The 17,729-nt window shown below is 43.6% G+C and overlaps 1 protein-coding gene across 1 annotated transcript; it reads right to left on the bottom strand.

Annotated features, from left to right (window-relative positions):
• Positions 1–669: 669 nt before the first annotated feature.
• LOC118388906 (excitatory amino acid transporter 1-like) lies at positions 670–17,493 on the bottom strand. The gene is made up of 11 exons (XM_035778506.2): positions 17,276–17,493; positions 14,297–14,560; positions 13,896–14,033; positions 13,438–13,645; positions 13,274–13,316; positions 12,987–13,115; positions 12,678–12,862; positions 12,273–12,506; positions 11,909–12,103; positions 5,126–5,260; positions 670–4,468 (listed from the first exon to the last, which is right to left on the bottom strand). The coding sequence occupies exons 1-11, from the start codon at positions 17,337–17,339 to the stop codon at positions 4,270–4,272; spliced, it is 1,794 nt and encodes a 597-aa protein (XP_035634399.1). The 5' UTR covers positions 17,340–17,493; the 3' UTR covers positions 670–4,269.
• Positions 17,494–17,729: the final 236 nt, after the last annotated feature.

The following is a 17,729-nucleotide window of genomic DNA, read 5'->3' as shown; positions in this document are numbered from 1 at the left end:
AGTTGTAACAGTAAGTGCTATAAAACACGGCTGTATTAATAGCCCATAGAAGCAGCGTGTATATGTACACACAAAGGTGGTGTTGGTTCCTCTCTGGCTGAGGCCCCACGCTGCTTCTGTTTACTGGCCCTGGGTGGGTGCACTCTGTTTGATGTCGAGGTACCCAGCACCTTCACTCAAAGACAAAAGGTAATTGATGCTTCCCATAGCGTTGAGCTTCTGGCTCAACACTGTTTGAGACGCCCAAAACTGCTCTGGGACTCCATTTGACAGTTCATTCATTTTGGTGAAGGCAGCTTGACACCATATCGCTACCTAGAGGTTTAGACCAACAATGGGGAGACTTTATTCAATGAGAGGCAGAACTGTAAGTGTGAAGCCAACTGGAATGTAATGCAGGTGTTCAGTCCTGCAGTTTAGACTGGTCGTGAGGAAGAATCCATGGAGACTCAGGGCCAAAAACAGGAGATTCTCCACCAGGGGTAGCCAGAAAACGGGAAGATACCACCACGCCCTGGGGAATCTCTTGACCACATCTATTACACTCCAGAGATAAACACAATTGTCAATTCCTGAGACATTTATTTGTTGCAACTGCTATTCTTCCAACAAAATACTGATAATGACACTTCCCAAAAGCAATCCAAATTTGAGCCATCTCACAAAAACATAAATCAACTATTTAATACATTAAACAAGAGTCACACATTACAACAATATGCTCTCAACCACGGGCAGGTTTAGTTTTTACGTAACTACATACACAGTAGGCCTACTTACTTTTAAAACCTTTCGCACTTAACATTCAACTTAATTGCTTTCAAATTATATTTTAGGCATAACATTTTTCCACTTTTTTCAACAGTCAAATCAAAGAGGAAAGCCATAATCAAATGAACCACATCTGACTACAGTGCTTTCATCGATAAAGCACCAGATGTTGAACTGAAATGGCCAGGTAAGATTACAGCATCAAGGAAAGGGAATATCTGGTGAACGTGTTAGTTATGATTCAAGAAATACATGAAGATCTCCCTTATATTGTACAAATGGATATTCAACCCTCACATTGTCTGAAAAGACTCACAACACTCAAACAAAGAGGGAGGGATTCAAGCCCTAAAATATAAACCAAAGCAACATTGGGGGAGAAACATATCAAGTAATTCAGTAGGCTATGTAACATTCTTTTGTCCATCTTTACTACACACAGAAACATACAACAGCCCCAATGATATCAACATTCCTATTCAAAGCAAGCATACAGCAATACTTTCACATACTTCAGACTTAAGTGACTAGTACCAAAATATGTTCAGTTAAGTAACACACTGAAAATACATCTTTGTTACAAATATTGTTTTGAAAAACAAAGTCTAACCCCAATTTAGCTCAATAAGTAACATAGAAATCACCCAAGTATAAAACAGATATCGGTACAAATATTTACTGTATACATTCACGTTGATTCAATTGACAGATCAAGTAAACTACAGTACATTACATCATAAATTCAATACTTGTTTTTGAAACCGTAGAAAAAATGCTTATCAAAGTTGGTAGTATGGATAATACGGAATAAAAATGACCTCTTGGTAATGTTTGGGGCAGAAAATAAAATGACTCAAGAGAAAGCATAATGTACACTTGAATGTTAGAGGTAGATTCACATTAAAAGAATAACCACCAACTTAAAGTGGCAAAATATAGAACAATAAACTAAAAATCAAGCCATGCAACAGAACCAGCTAATTGATTGTGAGTATACAAATGGATATCCCATTTATTGACAAATTCTAAAAAGGCCATTGAATGGCATTTATTTTCTTGCTCATGAAAATCAACCCTATACAGAGTACATAACAACAGTCAAAAGTGGTCTCTACTGTTATGAACACAAAATAAGTGAAAACAATATAGTAGCTAGATATCAATGAGAAATTTGATTTCACCTGTCCAGTTATTTCACATCAGTTTCCTCTAGACCAGGTATTCCCAAACTGGGGATTCCGTCGGGGGTATGCCAAATAAAAATGTGATACATTTTTAACAAATAAAAAGAAAATATTCACATTTTCAAATGGTCCATTTATATTTTCCAACAGGGCTATACATTTGGGTAAGGTTTATTTCTCGCCTGAGTAGCCTCGTTTCACTGCCAAAAATAAAATGAAAACATCTAGTGTTCAGCAAAATAACAACACAATGTCAAATACAAGTAGCCTACTCAAATAATTAACATCCAATCACATTAACCGTTACTCTCTCGCGGGAATTCCACTAACGGTCCGTATGTAGCCAAACGTAGCTGCTGCTCATTCCACTTGTAAGGCCCTCGTCCATAGAGACACACCAGCAGTACTACACCTGCACCTGTCAACGACACACGTTGTTCTGCTTCCACAAGCACATCCAATGCTAGCATCAGTAATTCTACATTTGTGAATCTGTTGCAGCCGAAGAGCTTCTGCCCCAAATAACAGACGGATAATGGACCATCGAAGAGGAGCAAATATGATGAGAACTAAATGGGGTTCACTTATATTGGGAGTAGTGCCTTTCCTCAGCCACGGTGTGTTATATGTGCAAAAAGCAACAGATACCATTAATAAGAAGGGGCTAGAAGGATCTTATATGGTGAGCTACCGAGTGGCTAGGACAGGCAAGCCCCATACTATTGTGGAGGACTTAATTCTTCCTGCTGCCGCGGATATGGCTGGAACAATGCTGTGGGAAAAGGCCAAAAAAACTATACAGACAATGAATTCTTCAAACACTGTTTCACGACGCACCATGGCAGGAGATGTTTTGAAACAATAACTGCTTCGCTTACAAGCCAGTGAATTCTATGTGTTACAGCTGGCACAGCTCCTGGTATATGTCCGTTACGTTTACGGGGGGTCAATTAAGGAAGACATCCTCTTCTGGAAACCAGCACAACAGGAGAGGATATTTTTAAGGTACTGGACAGCTTTGTGACATCAAATGGACTTTGGTGGTCAAGATGTGTTGGTATCTGTACTAATGGCGCAAAAGCCATGACAGGGAGACACAGTGGAGTGGTAACGCAGGTGCAAGCAGTTGCTCCCGACGCCACTTGGGTAAACTGCAGCATCCACCGAGAGGCTCTTGCTGCCAAGGGAATGCCTGACAGCTTGAAAGACGTTTTGGACACTACAGTGAAAATTGTTAACTTTGTTAAAGCAAGGCCCCTGAACTCTTGTGTATTTTCTGCACTATGCAACGATACGGGCAGCGATCATGTAATGCTTTTACAACATACAGAAGTGCGCTGGTTATCCAGGGGAAAAGTATTGACACATTTCTTTAAATTGAGAGACGTGCTTAAAGTTCTTTACTGACCATAATCTTCACGTCTGACCACTTGCATGATGACGAGTTTCTCACACGACTGGCCTATCAGGGTGATGTTTTTTCTCACCTGAATGATCAGAGTATCCGCACATCGCGCTGTTAAGACACTGATGCCCTTTGCAACCACATACCTATGTGAGAGTGGATTCTCGGCCCTCACTAGCATGAAAACTAAATACAGGCACAGAATGTGTGTGGGAAATGATTTAAGACTGAGACTCTCTCCAATACAACCCAACATTGCAGAGTTATGTGCATCCTTTCAAATACACCCTTCTCATTAACCTGTGGTGAGTAATTCACAATTTTAGATGAACAAATAAAGTTCATATGTAAGATGGCTAAATAAAGAGCAAAATTATTGATTATTAATATATTATTATTTGTGCCCTGGTCCTATAGGACCTCTTTGTCACTTCCCACTAGCAGGGTTGTGACAAAAACTCACACTCATTTTCATGTTTAATAAATGTATCATATAGTGTGTGTGTGGCAGGCTTACAATGATGGCAAAAAAACATCTGAGAGTGCACTGACCCTGGTGCTAGAGGGGGTACAGCTGGAGGTTGAATGTTTGAAGGGGCACGGGACTATAAAAAGTTTGGGAAACACTGCTCTAGACAATTGAGATGCATCTCAGATTTGAACTGAAAGGACCAAAACAGTTGATATGAGTTGATATGGTTAACAGTGTCAAAACCATCTCCAGCCACTATCCCTACAGTGTTTGCAGATCTGAAGTTACCCAGATAAGTGTTAGCAATATGGTGATGGCTCCACCGAGGCATCCAATAGCTTTCCCCATATTGCTTACACCTATCCAGTTCCTCCATATCTACAAACACTGAAGAAGTACGTTAGCGGCTAGTGGATGCTTTCAGACTGTCGTAACCCCTACATGGGGGTCTCACTGTTGCGATGCTTCACTGAGTCGTTTTTCTGGCAGATGAGCTGGTAGGGCTTCTCATCCTCTTCAATCACTGAGTTGCCCACCTCAACATCCTGGCTCTGCAACTCCTGGCGAGACAGGTGCTCCACGATGCCTGCCCCGATAGAGTCCCCCAGCACGTTGGTGGTAGTCCTTAAGCGATCCCTGCACAGGTATACCCACATTATATAGTGCACGCACAAACACACACATTGACTCTGAACTGGTACGCCCTGTATATAGCCCCGCTACTGTTAATTACTGCTGCTCTTACTTATTTTTTATTTTTTTCATAGGTATTTTCTTAAAACGGTATTGTTGGTTAAGGGCATTTCACTGTAAGGTTGTATATCCATATATCCACCTGTTGTATTCGGTGCATGTGAAAAATGCAAATTGATTTGATTTGCACACGCACACACACACACACACACACACACACACACACACACACACACACACACACACACACACACACACACACACACACACACACACACACACACACACACACACACACACACACACACACACACACACACACACACACACACACACACACACACACACACACGCTTCGTCAGGGTCTCAACCCCTGCTCAGCCACACAAAAACACAAGGCAGTCTTTGGGGTAATCCACCCACCAGTAATCAACCCAAAATGTATTCAAATGGTTTCCAGCCACAATACAACACCACAGCACAAAATAGATAGGGCTAGTTGTAAACACTTCATTAATTACAATAATCTGATGTGCATAATGCATCAATAACCTGTTCTAGTGGGGTGGCGGCCTCATAGTGACATTTAGGCAGACTTACAGGAACCAATCCACAGCGATGATCAGCGTTATGTCCTCTGTGGGTAGTCCCACCGATGTCAATACGATTACCATGGTAACCAGACCAGCCTGTGGGATGCCTGCTGCGCCGATGCTGGCAGCTGTTGCTGTGATACTGTGGAGGAGGTGGCGACAGCGCCATTTAATAACAGAGACAAACACACACACATTGGGGAGTGATATGGATATAGAGAAGTATAAATCAACACTCCACGGTAGAGGTTAACCCTCTTGGTAGTGAAGTCAATAGAAGAAAGTCAATAACATGGAGGAGTTCTGCAAAGACCACAAAATCAATCTTATCAAGACCAAGAAAAGTCTTTGTTATTTTCTCTCCTTCCACTAATGTGGACATAAAATTAGCTGATATAGCCTTTACAAGTATTTTACTGTAAGATTAGTTCACATTAACATGACTTAATAGGTCTGATAGTTGAAGGGCAACGGCCTTGCAGGTTGAATCAAGACCTTTTTAACTGACCACCCACAAAGGGTTCTCATGAATAGGGCCCTCTCTGATGAACTGGCACTGAACGCAGGGGCACCCCAGGGGTGTGTCCTTTCACCATTGTTGTTCTCTATCTACACTAGTGAGATGAAAATCCAAGGAAACAATATGAGCCTTTTCAAGTATGCGGATGACATGACTCTGGTGAGACTATTTTTCAAAGATGCTAAGGGGACAGCAATTTTAAACTGGCCAACAACTTTCAATAAAGGTGCCGGTCAAGTGCCCTCCACATCAGTGTGGACAAGACAAAGGAGCTGATCATCAATGGCAACAACCTGCCAATGTCCCAAACACTATCTCTGAATGACCAACCAGTGGAGGTGGTTGAGTGTTTCAAATACTTAGGGACACAAATTGATGACAAGCTGAGCTTTACAGAGAATGCAACGTATTTTTTTAAAGCAAGCCAACACCTGTTTTTAATCGGGAAATTGAAAGAGGTTTGGTGTCAGCCAGGTTGTGGAGAGCTTCTTCATGTTTAATATGACGTTCAGTCTGGTATGGTAATCTGAGCGTGAGGAGCAAAAGCAAACTGACCAGAATAGTAAACACAGCCAGCAAAGTAACTGGTCGACCACAGGCACATTTGAGCAGTCTGTCCACAAGGCAAACAAAAGGAAGCCACTGGCTGTCGTTGGCAATCCCTCCCAACCTCTACACCCTCAGTTTGAGAGGCTTCCCTTTGGCCGGCACTTCAGAACACCCATGGCCAAGAACAATGTGTTTAAACATTAATTAGTTGATTGTGCTGTTGGACTACCAAATGCAACATAAATTGTATCGGTATATACACTTATCTATTTTTCTATTTAACAGTGCAGTTGGGGCAGTGGTCAGTTGTGAGTGAATCTATCAATGTCCTCTATGTTTCCAGTGTATGCAGTATGGGGTCGAGACCCTGGGCAACTGGGTTCTGGACTTTCTGACGGGCCGCCCCCAGGTGGTGAGAGTAGGTAACAACATCTCCACCCCGCTGATCCTCAACACTGAGGCCCCACAAGGGTGCGTTCTGAGCCCTCTCCTCCAACACAATCATCAAGTTTGCAGACGACACTACAGTGGTAGGCTTGATTACCAACAACGACGAGACGGCCTACAGGGAGGAGGTGAGGGCCCTCGGAGTGTGGTGTCAGGAAAATAACCTCACACTCAACGTCAACAAAACATGAGATGATTGTAGACTTCAGGAAACAGCAGAGTGAGAACCCCCCCTATCCACATCGACGGGACAGTAGCGGAGAAGGTAGTAAGTTCCTCGGATTACACATCATGGACAAACTGAATTGGTCCACCCACACAGACAGCGTGGTGAAGAAGGCGCAGTAGCGCCTCTTCAACCTCAGGGGGCTAAAGAAATTTGGCTTGTCACCAAAAGCACTCTCAAACTTTTACAGATGCACAATCGAGAGCTTCCTGTCGGGCTGTATCATCGCCTGGTACAGCAACTGCTCCGCCCTCAACCGTAAGGCTCTCCAGTAAGGCTCTCCAGAGGGTAGTAAGGTCTGCACAACGCATCACCGGGGGCAAACTACCTGCCCTCCAGGACACCTCCAGAGAATGATTTATTTCAGATTTGATTTCTTTCATCACATTCCCAGTGAGTCAGAAGTTCACATACACTCAATTAGCATTTGGTAGCAATGCCTTAAAATTGTTTAACATTACATTTTACATTTACATTTAAGTCATTTAGCAGACGCTCTTATCCAGAGCGACTTACAAATTGGTGCATTCACCTTATGACATCCAGTAGAACAGTCACTTTACAATAGTGCATCTAAATCTTAAAGGGGGGGGGGGTGAGAAGGATTACTTATCCTATCCTAGGTATTCCTTAAAGAGGTGGGGTTTCAGGTGTCTCCGGAAGGTGGTGATTGACTCCGCTGTCCTGGCGTCGTGAGGGAGTTTGTTCCACCATTGGGGGGCCAGAGCAGCGAACAGTTTTGACTGGGCTGAGCGGGAACTGTACTTCCTCAGTGGTAGGGAGGCGATGGGTCAAACGTTCCACACAATTTTATTTTATTTTATTTTATTTTATTTCACCTTTATTTAACCAGGTAGGCAAGTTGAGAACAAGTTCTCAGTTACAATTGGGACCTGGTCAAGATAAAGCAAAGCAGTTCAACATATACAACAATATAGAGTTACACATGGAGTAAAATAGACACACAGTCAATAATACAGTAGAAAAACAAGTCTATATACAATGTGAGCAAGTGAGGTGAGATAAGGGAGGTAAAGGCAAAAAAAGGCCATGGTGGCGAAGTAAATACAATATAGCAAGTAAAACACTGGAATGGTTGATTTGCAGTGGAAGAATGTGCAAAGTAGTGATATAAATAATGGGGTGCAAAGGAGCAAAACAAATAAATAAATAAATACAGTAGAGAAAGAGGTAATTGTTTGGGCTAAATTATAAATGGGCTATGTACAGATGCAGTAATATGTAAGATGCTCTGACAGTTGGTGCTTAAAGCTAGTGAGGGAGATGTGTTTCCAGTTTCAGAGATGTTTGTAGTTCGTTCCAGTCATTGGCAGCAGAGAACTGGAATGAGAGGGGGCCAAAGGAAGAATTGGTTTTGGGGGTGACCAGAGAGATATACCTGCTGGAGCGTGTGCTACAGGTGGGTGCTGCTATGGTGACCAGCGAGCTGAGATAAGGGGGGACTTTACCAAGCAGGGTCTTGTAGATGACCTGGAGCCAGTGGGTTTGGCGACGAGTATGAAGCGAGGGCCAGCCAACGAGAACATACATGTCGCAGTGGTAGGTAGTATATGGGGCTTTGGTGACAAAACGGATGGCACTGTGATAGACTGCATCCAATTCATTGAGTAGGGTATTGGAGGCTATTTTGTAAATGACATCGCCGAAGTCGAGGATTGGTAGGATGGTCAGTTTTACAAGGGTCTGTTTGGCAGCATGAGTAAAGGATGATTTGTTGCGAAATAGGAAGCCAATTCTAGATTTAATTTTGGATTGGAGATGTTTGATGTGAGTCTGGAAGGAGAGTTTACAGTCTAACCAGACACCTAGGTATTTGTAGTTGTCCACATATTCTAAGTCAGAGCCGTCCAGAGTAGTGATGTTGGACCGGCGGGCAGGTGCAGCCAGCGATCGGTTGAAGAGCATGCATTTAATTTTACTTGTATTTAAGAGCAATTGGAGGCCACGGAAGGAGAGTTGTATGGCATTGAAGCTCGCCTGGAGGGTTGTTAACACAGTGTCCAAAGAAGGGCCAGAAGTATACAGAATAGTGTCGTCTATGTAGAGGTGGATCAGAGACTCACCATCAGCAAGAGCGACATCATTTATGTATACAGAGAAGAGTCGGTCCAAGAATTGAAACTTGTGGCACCCCCATAGAGACTGCCAGAGGCCCGGACAACAGACCCTCCGATTTGACACACTGAACTCTATCAGAGAAGTAGTTGGTGAACATGGCGAGGCAATCATTTGAGAAACCATGGCTGTCGAGTCTGCCAATGAGGATGTGGTGATTGACAGAGTCGAAAGCCTTGGCCAGGTCAATGAATACGGCTGCACAGTACTGTTTCTTATCGATGGCAGTTAAGATATCGTTTAGGACCTTGAGCGTGGCTGAGGTGCACCCATGACCAGCTCTGAAACCAGATTGCATAGCGGAGAAGGTATGGTGGGATTCGAAATGGTCGGTAATCTGTTTGTTGACTTGACTTTCGAAGACCTTAGAAAGGCAGGGTGGAATATATATAGGTCTGTAGCAGTTTGGGTCAAGAGTGTCCCCCCCTTTGAAGAGGGGGATGACCGCAGCTGCTTTCCAATCTTTGGGAATCTCAGACGACACGAAAGAGAGGTTGAACAGGCTATTAATAGGGGTGGTAATAATTTTGGCAGATAATTTTAGAAAGAAAGGGTCCAGATGGTCTTGCCCGGTTGATTTGTAGGGGTTCAGATTTTGCAGCTCTTTCAGAACATCAGCTGCCTGGATTTGGTAGAAGGAGAAAGGGGAAGGCTTGGGCGAGTTGCTGTGGGGGCTGCAGTGCTGTTGACCGGAGTAGGGGTAGCCAGGTGGAAAGCATGGCCAGCCGTAGAAAAATGCTTATTGAAATTCTCAATTATAGTGGATTTATCAGTGGTGACAGTGTTTCCTATCTTCAGTGCAGTGGGCAGCTGGGAGGAGGTGTTCTTATTCTCCATGGACTTTACAGTGTCCCAGAACTTTTTTCAGTTTGTGTTTTTAGGAAGCAAATTTCTGCTTGAAAAACCTAGACTTGGCTTTTCTAACTGCCTGTGTATATTGGTTTCTAGCTTCCCTGAAAAGTTGCATATCACAGGGGCTGTTCGATGCTAATGCAGAACGCCATAGGATGTTTTTGTGTTGGTTAAGGGCAGTCAGGTCTGGAGAGAACCAAGGGCTATATCTGTTCCTGGTTCTAAATGTCTTGAATGGGGCATGCTTATTTAAGATGGTGAGGAAAAACAGGCATCCTCTACTGACGGGATGAGATCAATATCATTTCAGGATAAACCCCGGCCAGGTCGATTAGAAAGGCCTGCTCGCTGAAGTGTTTCAGGGAGCGTTTGACAGTGATGAGTGGAGGTTGTTTGACCGCTGACCCATTACGGATGCAGGCAATGAGGCAGTGATCGCTGAGATCTTGGTTGAAAACAGCAGAGGTGTATTTAGAGGGCAAGTTGGCTAGGATGATATCTATGAGGGTGCTCGTGTTTACGGCTTTGGGGTAGTACCTGGTAGGTTCATTGATAATTTCTGTGAGATTGAGGGCATCGAGGGCATCAAGCTTAGATTGTAGGAGGACAATAAGCTTCCACACAATAAGTAGAGGTGAATTTTGGCCCATTCCTCCTGACAGAGCTGGTGTAACTGAGTCAGTTCTGTAGGCTTCCTTGCTCGCACACACTTTTTCAGTTCTGCCCACAAATTTTCTTTGGGATTGAGTTTAGGGCTTTGTGATAGCCACTCCAATACCCTGACTTTGTTGTCCTTAAGCCATTTTGCCACAACTTTGGAAGTATGCTTGAGGTCATAGTCAATTTGGAAGGCCCATTTGTGACCAAGCTTTAACTTCCTGACTGATGTCTTGTGATGTTGATATATCCACATAATTTTCCATCCTCATGATGCCATCTATTTTGTGAAGTGCACCAGTCCCTCCTGCAGCAAAGCACCCCCACAACATGATGCTGCCACCCCGTGCTTCACAGTTGGGATGGTGTTTTTTGGCTTGCATAATGATGGTCATTATGGCCAAACAGTTCTATTTTTGTTTCATCAGACCAGAGGACATTTCTCTAAAAAGTACGATCAATGTCCCCATGTGCAGTTGGAAACCATGGTCTGGCTTTTTTATGGTGGTTTTGGAGCAGTGGCTTCTTCCTTGCTGAGTGGCCTTTCAGGTTATGTCTATATAGGTCCCGTTTTACTGTAGTTATAGATACTTTTGTACCTGTTTCCTCCAGCATCTTCACAAGGTTTTTGCTGTTGTTCTTGGATTGATTTGCACTTTTCGCACCAAAGTACATTAATCTCTAGGAGACAGAACGCGTCTCCTTCCTGAGCGGTATGACAGCTGTGTGATCCCATGGTGTTTATACTTGCATACTATTGTTTGTATCGATGAACGTGGTTCCTTCAGGCGTTTGGATATTGCTCCCAAGGATGAACCAGACATGTGGAGGTCTACAATTTCTTTTCTGAGGTCTTGGCTGATATCTTTTGATTTTCCAATGATGTCAAGCAAAGAGGCATTGAGTTTGAAGGTAGGCCTTGAAATACATCCACAGGTAGACCTCCAATTGACTGAAATTATGTCAATTAGCCTATCAGAAGCTTCTAAAGCCATGACATTATTTTCTGGACTTTTCCAAGCTGTTTAAAGGCAGTCAACTTAGTGTATGTAAACCTCTGACCCACTGGAATTATGATACAGTGAAATATAAGTTAAATAATCTGTTTGTAAACAATTGCTGGAAAAATTACTTGTGTCATGCACAAAGTAGATGTCCTAAACGACTTGCCAAAACTATAGTTTGTTAAACAAGAAATTTGTGGAGTGGTTGAAAAACAAGTTTTAATGACTCCAACCAAAGTGTATGTAAACTTCTGACTTCAACTGTATGTGTGTGTGTGATCCTTTTAATGTAAAGTGATGCCAAAGACAAATGTCCATCTGGATGGACAATACAGTTTTATTCTATTCTATAGCACATTGATAGAATTGTGCCTTATCAGATCATGTCTTTAGACTGACCTGATGGTGAGGATCTGGCCAAAGTTGAGTTCCATGTCGTTGACTTGGGCGATGAAGATGGCTGCCACGGCTTCGTAGAGGGCAGTGCCATCCATGTTGATGGTGGCACCCACGGGAAGGATGAAGCGTGTCACTCTCTTGTCCACACGGTTGTTCTCCTCCAGACAGCGGAAGGTGATGGGCAGGGTGGCAGAGCTATGGCAGGAGTGGTAGATAATGGAAGACCTTGTGAGATCATAACTAGACGGTGTCCCCAGGGAAATTAATTAGCCTGACCCTGAATCAGTTCATGAGTTCATACATTCACCTAGAGGAATTGCAAAATCAGTTTATGTACCCACCCTGAATCAGTTCATACACCCACCTAGAGGATGTTCCCAGTGCTGTGATGAGGGCCTGCAGAAGGCCAGCCATGAAAGTGTAGGGGTTCTTCCTGGTGACCAGGAAGTAGAGCAGGGGCAGGACAAACAAGCCGTGGATGAGCAGACCCACGATGACAGACACAGTGTACATCCCCAGCTGACCTCCCACCTCGGCCAGATTCTTCATCTCCACGATCTTAGCTGCTATGAGGAACAGGATGCCCACTGGAGCATACCTGACAGAGAGAGGGGGGAGGAGAGAGAAAGACAGAGATAGTTTACACTCTCACCTATTACAACAATTCCACCAAAAGCAACTATTTCGAGAGATATGTGTGAGAAGTAATGGTAGGGGCACGTTAGAGTTCATTAGCATGTTACTTGTGAACACTAATCTGACTACTGACCAGATGACGATGGCCACCAGGCGCATGATAGCTTCGTTGAGGCAGTCAAAGAAGTCCCTGAGGGCCTGTCCCTGCTGCTTCATGCTGCCAATGACCAGGCCGAAGAACATTGAGAACACCACCAGACCCAGGGCGTTCACCCCGTTAGAGGAACCAGACACGGGGATCATCTCCACCACTGTCTCCTGGAGCAGGAGGAGAACAACCATCCACATAATCTTTACTTTTATCCGAAGTAACTGTAGTTATTTTTCCCCCAAAGGACTTTGGGGTAAGTCCCCCTATTCACCACAAATATGTATCACCCACCTGGATGGTCTGCAGCACTCTGCTCATGTTAACAGCCAAGGCAGCCTCTGTAGCGTTGAGGGAGTCAGTCAGACTGAAGGCAACAGTCACGTTCTTCGTGTGGATGGTCTTCTTGTAGACCGTTTTGTACTGATATATAACACATATATTGTTGTAAAAAAAAAAATCTACCATAGCAGTGTAAAGTATCAGTCCTCAAAAATATACTGTGATGGTGAGTGAGCATTTTAACACAGTGTATAGGGAATCGGCAACATGATCAATCACGTTGAAGTGAATTCCCTTACCTGCTTGAAACAGGCTTCCACCAAATTAGGAGGGAACATGTTCCTGAAAGATAAACAATGGTGACGTTTTTTTTCCTTCAGCATCTATCACAGTGAATAAAGGCCAATAAATGATTCATACCGCATATTGACACCGTAATTTAGATCCTACAGTAGTTACTCGCCTGATGAGATCCAGGAATGCGTCAGCTGCTTGTACCGGCTCTATGGTACCGCTAGAGGCCACTGGGCTGTCCCTATGGCCTTTCCCTGGTTTGATGACAATCACAATGACGATGCCAATGAAGACCGCGATGAGGGTGGTCACCATGTAATAACCCACAGCCCGCATTCCCATCTTCCCAGACGCTTTGCTGTCCAGAGAGGAAATACCTGCAAGACAAGACAAAGTTCATTCCTTTCTCATGAACACTCTAGGTACTTCCACTGTACCAACTCACTTTGAAACTCAACATTGCAAGAAGTAGTATTAGGGTGAAGAACAATAGCTTAGTATGGAAAATAGTAGCTTGCAGGAGGGGTGAGCGATCACCGTAATATGACTATCATTTTGAGTTTGAGAAAAGCAATACATAAAAGCAAATAATGACGCTAATAAAGCAGAACTCCTGTGACCAGCTACCTGTGACCAGGCTGGAGACGATGAGAGGCAGAACCAGCATTTGCAGCATCCTCATTAGCAGCTCTCCAGGGAAGGCAAAGTACTTGATCTCCCTGAGGGTCAGGTTGTGGGGCCGCAGGGCGAAACCCAGCATGACACCTGGACACACACAAAGGGGACATGATTTCAAGGCTGGTGCATTGATGAAGAATACTGTATTTCAAGTCATCTCGACAAAGACTTCTTTACCTTGGGCTACAGCTCATATACCTGTGTGATTATAATAATACTGCAGTTATTATTGTTTTTTAAATTAAAATTGTATTAACTATCAACAAACTACCCATAACCTTAGCCTTAACCCCACCTTAAGCTTTGCCCTAAACCTAGAAAGACAATAAGCGAGTATCTCGTCCACTTGCCCAGAGCCACAGCTGCGATGGTGAGGAGGACAAAGAGGTTGCGTCTCAGGAAGCCCTTGATGCTCTCCTTAGTGATGGTGCTCATCCTGTCCTGGGTGCTAGCCGCTCTCTTCTGCATGGCTCTACGTAGCCGCCGCCAGAGGCCTCGATTGGGGAGGGGGGGCTTGTCGGCGTCCTCGTTCAGGAAAAGGCTGGCAGTGTTGGGGGGCTTCTCATTCATAATCAGCTCCAGCACCTGGTCCAGGAGGCAGGTTTCGTGGGAAACTGGAGGAGAGAAAAAGCCCCGCCTTATCTCAGCTCATTGGTCACCATAGCAACACCCAGCCGTAGCACGCGCTCCAGCAGGTACATTGCACTGGTCATCCCCAAAGCCAACACTTCCTTTGGCTGCCTTTCCTTCTAGTTCTCTGCTGCCAATGACTGGAATGAATTGCAAAAATCTCTGAAGCTGGAGTCTTATATCTCCCTCTCTAACTTTAAGAATCAGCTGTCTGAGCAGCTTACCGATCACTGTACCTGTACACAGCCAATCTGTAAATAGCACACCCGACTACCTCATCCCCATATTATTACTTACCCTCTTGCTCTTTTGCACCCCAGTATCTCCACTTGCACATAATCATCTGCACATCTATCTCTCCAGTATTAATGCTAAATTGTAATTATTTTCGCCTCTTGGGCCTATTTATTGCCTACCTCCCTACTCTTCTACATTTGCACACACTGTACATCGATTTTTCCATTTTTATTTTATTTTGTGTTATTGACTGTACGTTTGTTTATGTGTAACTCTGTGTTATTTTTGTCACACTGCTTTGCTTTCTCTTGGCCAGGTCGCAGTTGTAAATGAGAACTTGTTCTCAAATGGCCTAGCTCGTTAAAATAAAGGTGAAATAAATGTAAAACAAATGTAAAAAGAGAAGATGGAGACTATAAGCATTATGTTATAATTCAGTGAATAAACAGTGTGTATGAAGTGCACAAGAGCTCTTGATAGAGAAGTTGGTTGGAAATATTGATCAATTCAGCACTCAAGAACCTGATGGTCATTGCTAATATTTAAACAGTGATGGATGAGATTTGGTGACATGCATGACAAATACACACAGTGCAGGATCACAGCTCTGCACTGAAATACTTATTTTCTGTTATTTTCTGAATATTTTCCTACCTGGTCCAAGGCAATCCTATAAGGCAAACAGTGTGTCTGTAGCTGATGCCCTTCCAGATCTTTCTCTGAACCACCTTTATATCTCTACAGCTTTCCCCAAGGATGAACACTAACTAGAGGTGACCAGTGGCAACATGGTCCACAGGGAATGTCCTCCGATTCTCTCTTACTGCCCATTGATCCTCTTTGTTCATTGTTTTGCTCTGCTCTGTCTATAAATGTTCATAATGCAATCCATCCATCCATCGTGGTAGAGGACTGTGGTGACCCGTGGTCCATATCTATCATTTAGCTAGGTGTCAGTAGCATAATACTTCCCGCACTGCAGAAAACAGTGTCTCTGTTTTAACGGATCAACGGATCAAGGCAGCCGGGCGGCAGGTAGCCTAGTGGTTAGAGTGTTGGACAAGTAACCAGAAAGGTTGCAAGATCGAAATCCCCGAGCTGGTAAAAAAAAGAAAAAAAGAGGTCAAACTCTGTCGTTCTGCCCCTAAAACAGGCAGTTGACCCACTATTCCTCGGCCGTCATTGAAAATAAGAATTTGTTCTTAACTGACTTGCCTGGTTAAATAAAGGTCGAATCAAAAAAATCCATTGTGATACTTACCTTGATTGAAACGTACTAGCACTCTTTCACAATGAATCATAAAGCCACATATAACAGTCAAGGGGGTTCGATTCAGTCTCACACAGTGGTCTTAATTGATGTGGGCGTTGTGTGCTTCAATAAGTGGATAACATGACGGAATTCTCCATGCAGTTATTATTCAAATGGATGGCCACTTGGGAATCCTTTCACAAATCTATTCATTAGAAACAGAAAAGCATTATTGTGCTGCATATACAGTGTGCAAGCTATGTCAATGAATGAATGAATGAATGAATGAATGAATGAATGAATGAATGAATGCCCTGCAGAAGAATGAGATGGGCCAGGTCCAAATCATATCGTATACGTAACTGATCCCAGGAAATTTACCTATTACGTGCCTTAATAATCGACCGTTACTCCCAAAGGGGTGAATTCAGACAGCATACAGGCATTACTGTACACTCAATGAAGATCCAACCACATTGGTAGCTCTGTAGTCAACATTATATTTCTATTGGCAAGCGTTTCTAGCGTTTCTATTGGCAAGCGTTCTAAGTTCTTTATGTTTCACCCTAATGAACACACCCTGCGTGTCCTCCCTGGCAAGCTGGCAGGCTGGCAAGCGTTGCCAGTCCTGGTTCAGACACTCAGCAGTATGGTATTAAAGTTGCATACATTTCTGTCTAGATGAGTCCCTGGGCGGCATGACCTCCCAGGGTACAGGTAACCTACATTGGCCTGGTCCCAGATCTGTCTGAGATATAGCCAACTCCTCTGGGTAGAATTGCCATGCCATGTATGGAGAAGTTGGGTAAAAAACACATTCAGATCTGGGACTAGGCTAGCATAGACATGGCCCCATTTTGTTAGAGGAGATGGTATTTCACACCTAACAAGAAAGCCTTGAGCCTCTTCCAACTATCCTGCTAAAATATGCAGGAGCACAGAGTACTAAAAGTAATTTGACAGTATAATTCTAACATCTTACTGACAGAAACAAATCAAAGCTTTTCTAAGCAAGTTTTGGAAACAAAGAAGCAAAATCACCGTGGGAGATCAAACAGCTCCGTTTCTCAGAGACACAAAGTTTTTGCAGAAAATATCATCTGGTTCCTTTTAGCTACACAACTTAATCTCCCACCTGTGGACCCTTTTTCCAAGCAGACTCTATTTGCCTTACCTTTAGCATACTCTTTAAGCGTTAAAGCATACTCACCACTCATGGTTGAGTTTAGGGATTCTCTTCGAACAGTCCAAAGCCTAGATAAAACAGGTAGCATGTACTGTCCAGAGACTCAGGGCCAGAGTGACTGGAGGTGACACTTCACTAATCTGAAGTAGGCAGACATGAAAAGGTCTGTCATCTCGTCTGATCTGACCTTCACATGCCTGCTCTCCCCTCCCTTTCTAGCACGCACGCACGCACGCACGCACACACACACACACACACACACACACACACAACACCACTACAAAGCCCTGGGACAACAGCAGGTACAGTTTAACTGCAACCTACCCTACCCCTTTCCCACTGCCCTCGCCAACATTAGTATCGGTATCAGGGCTGGAAATAGCAATACATAATACATAACAAAGCAAACTCATTTTCAAAAATGTGGTCCTCCACATATTTGTTCATTCATTTAAATACTCTTATTGTTGGTGCACAT

The sequence above is a fragment of the Oncorhynchus keta genome, chromosome 1, assembly GCF_023373465.1.
Source record: "Oncorhynchus keta strain PuntledgeMale-10-30-2019 chromosome 1, Oket_V2, whole genome shotgun sequence".
NCBI lineage: Eukaryota > Metazoa > Chordata > Actinopteri > Salmoniformes > Salmonidae > Oncorhynchus > Oncorhynchus keta.
Note: the sequence above shows the minus strand (reverse complement) of the source record. Positions and strands in the feature narration are given on the sequence as shown.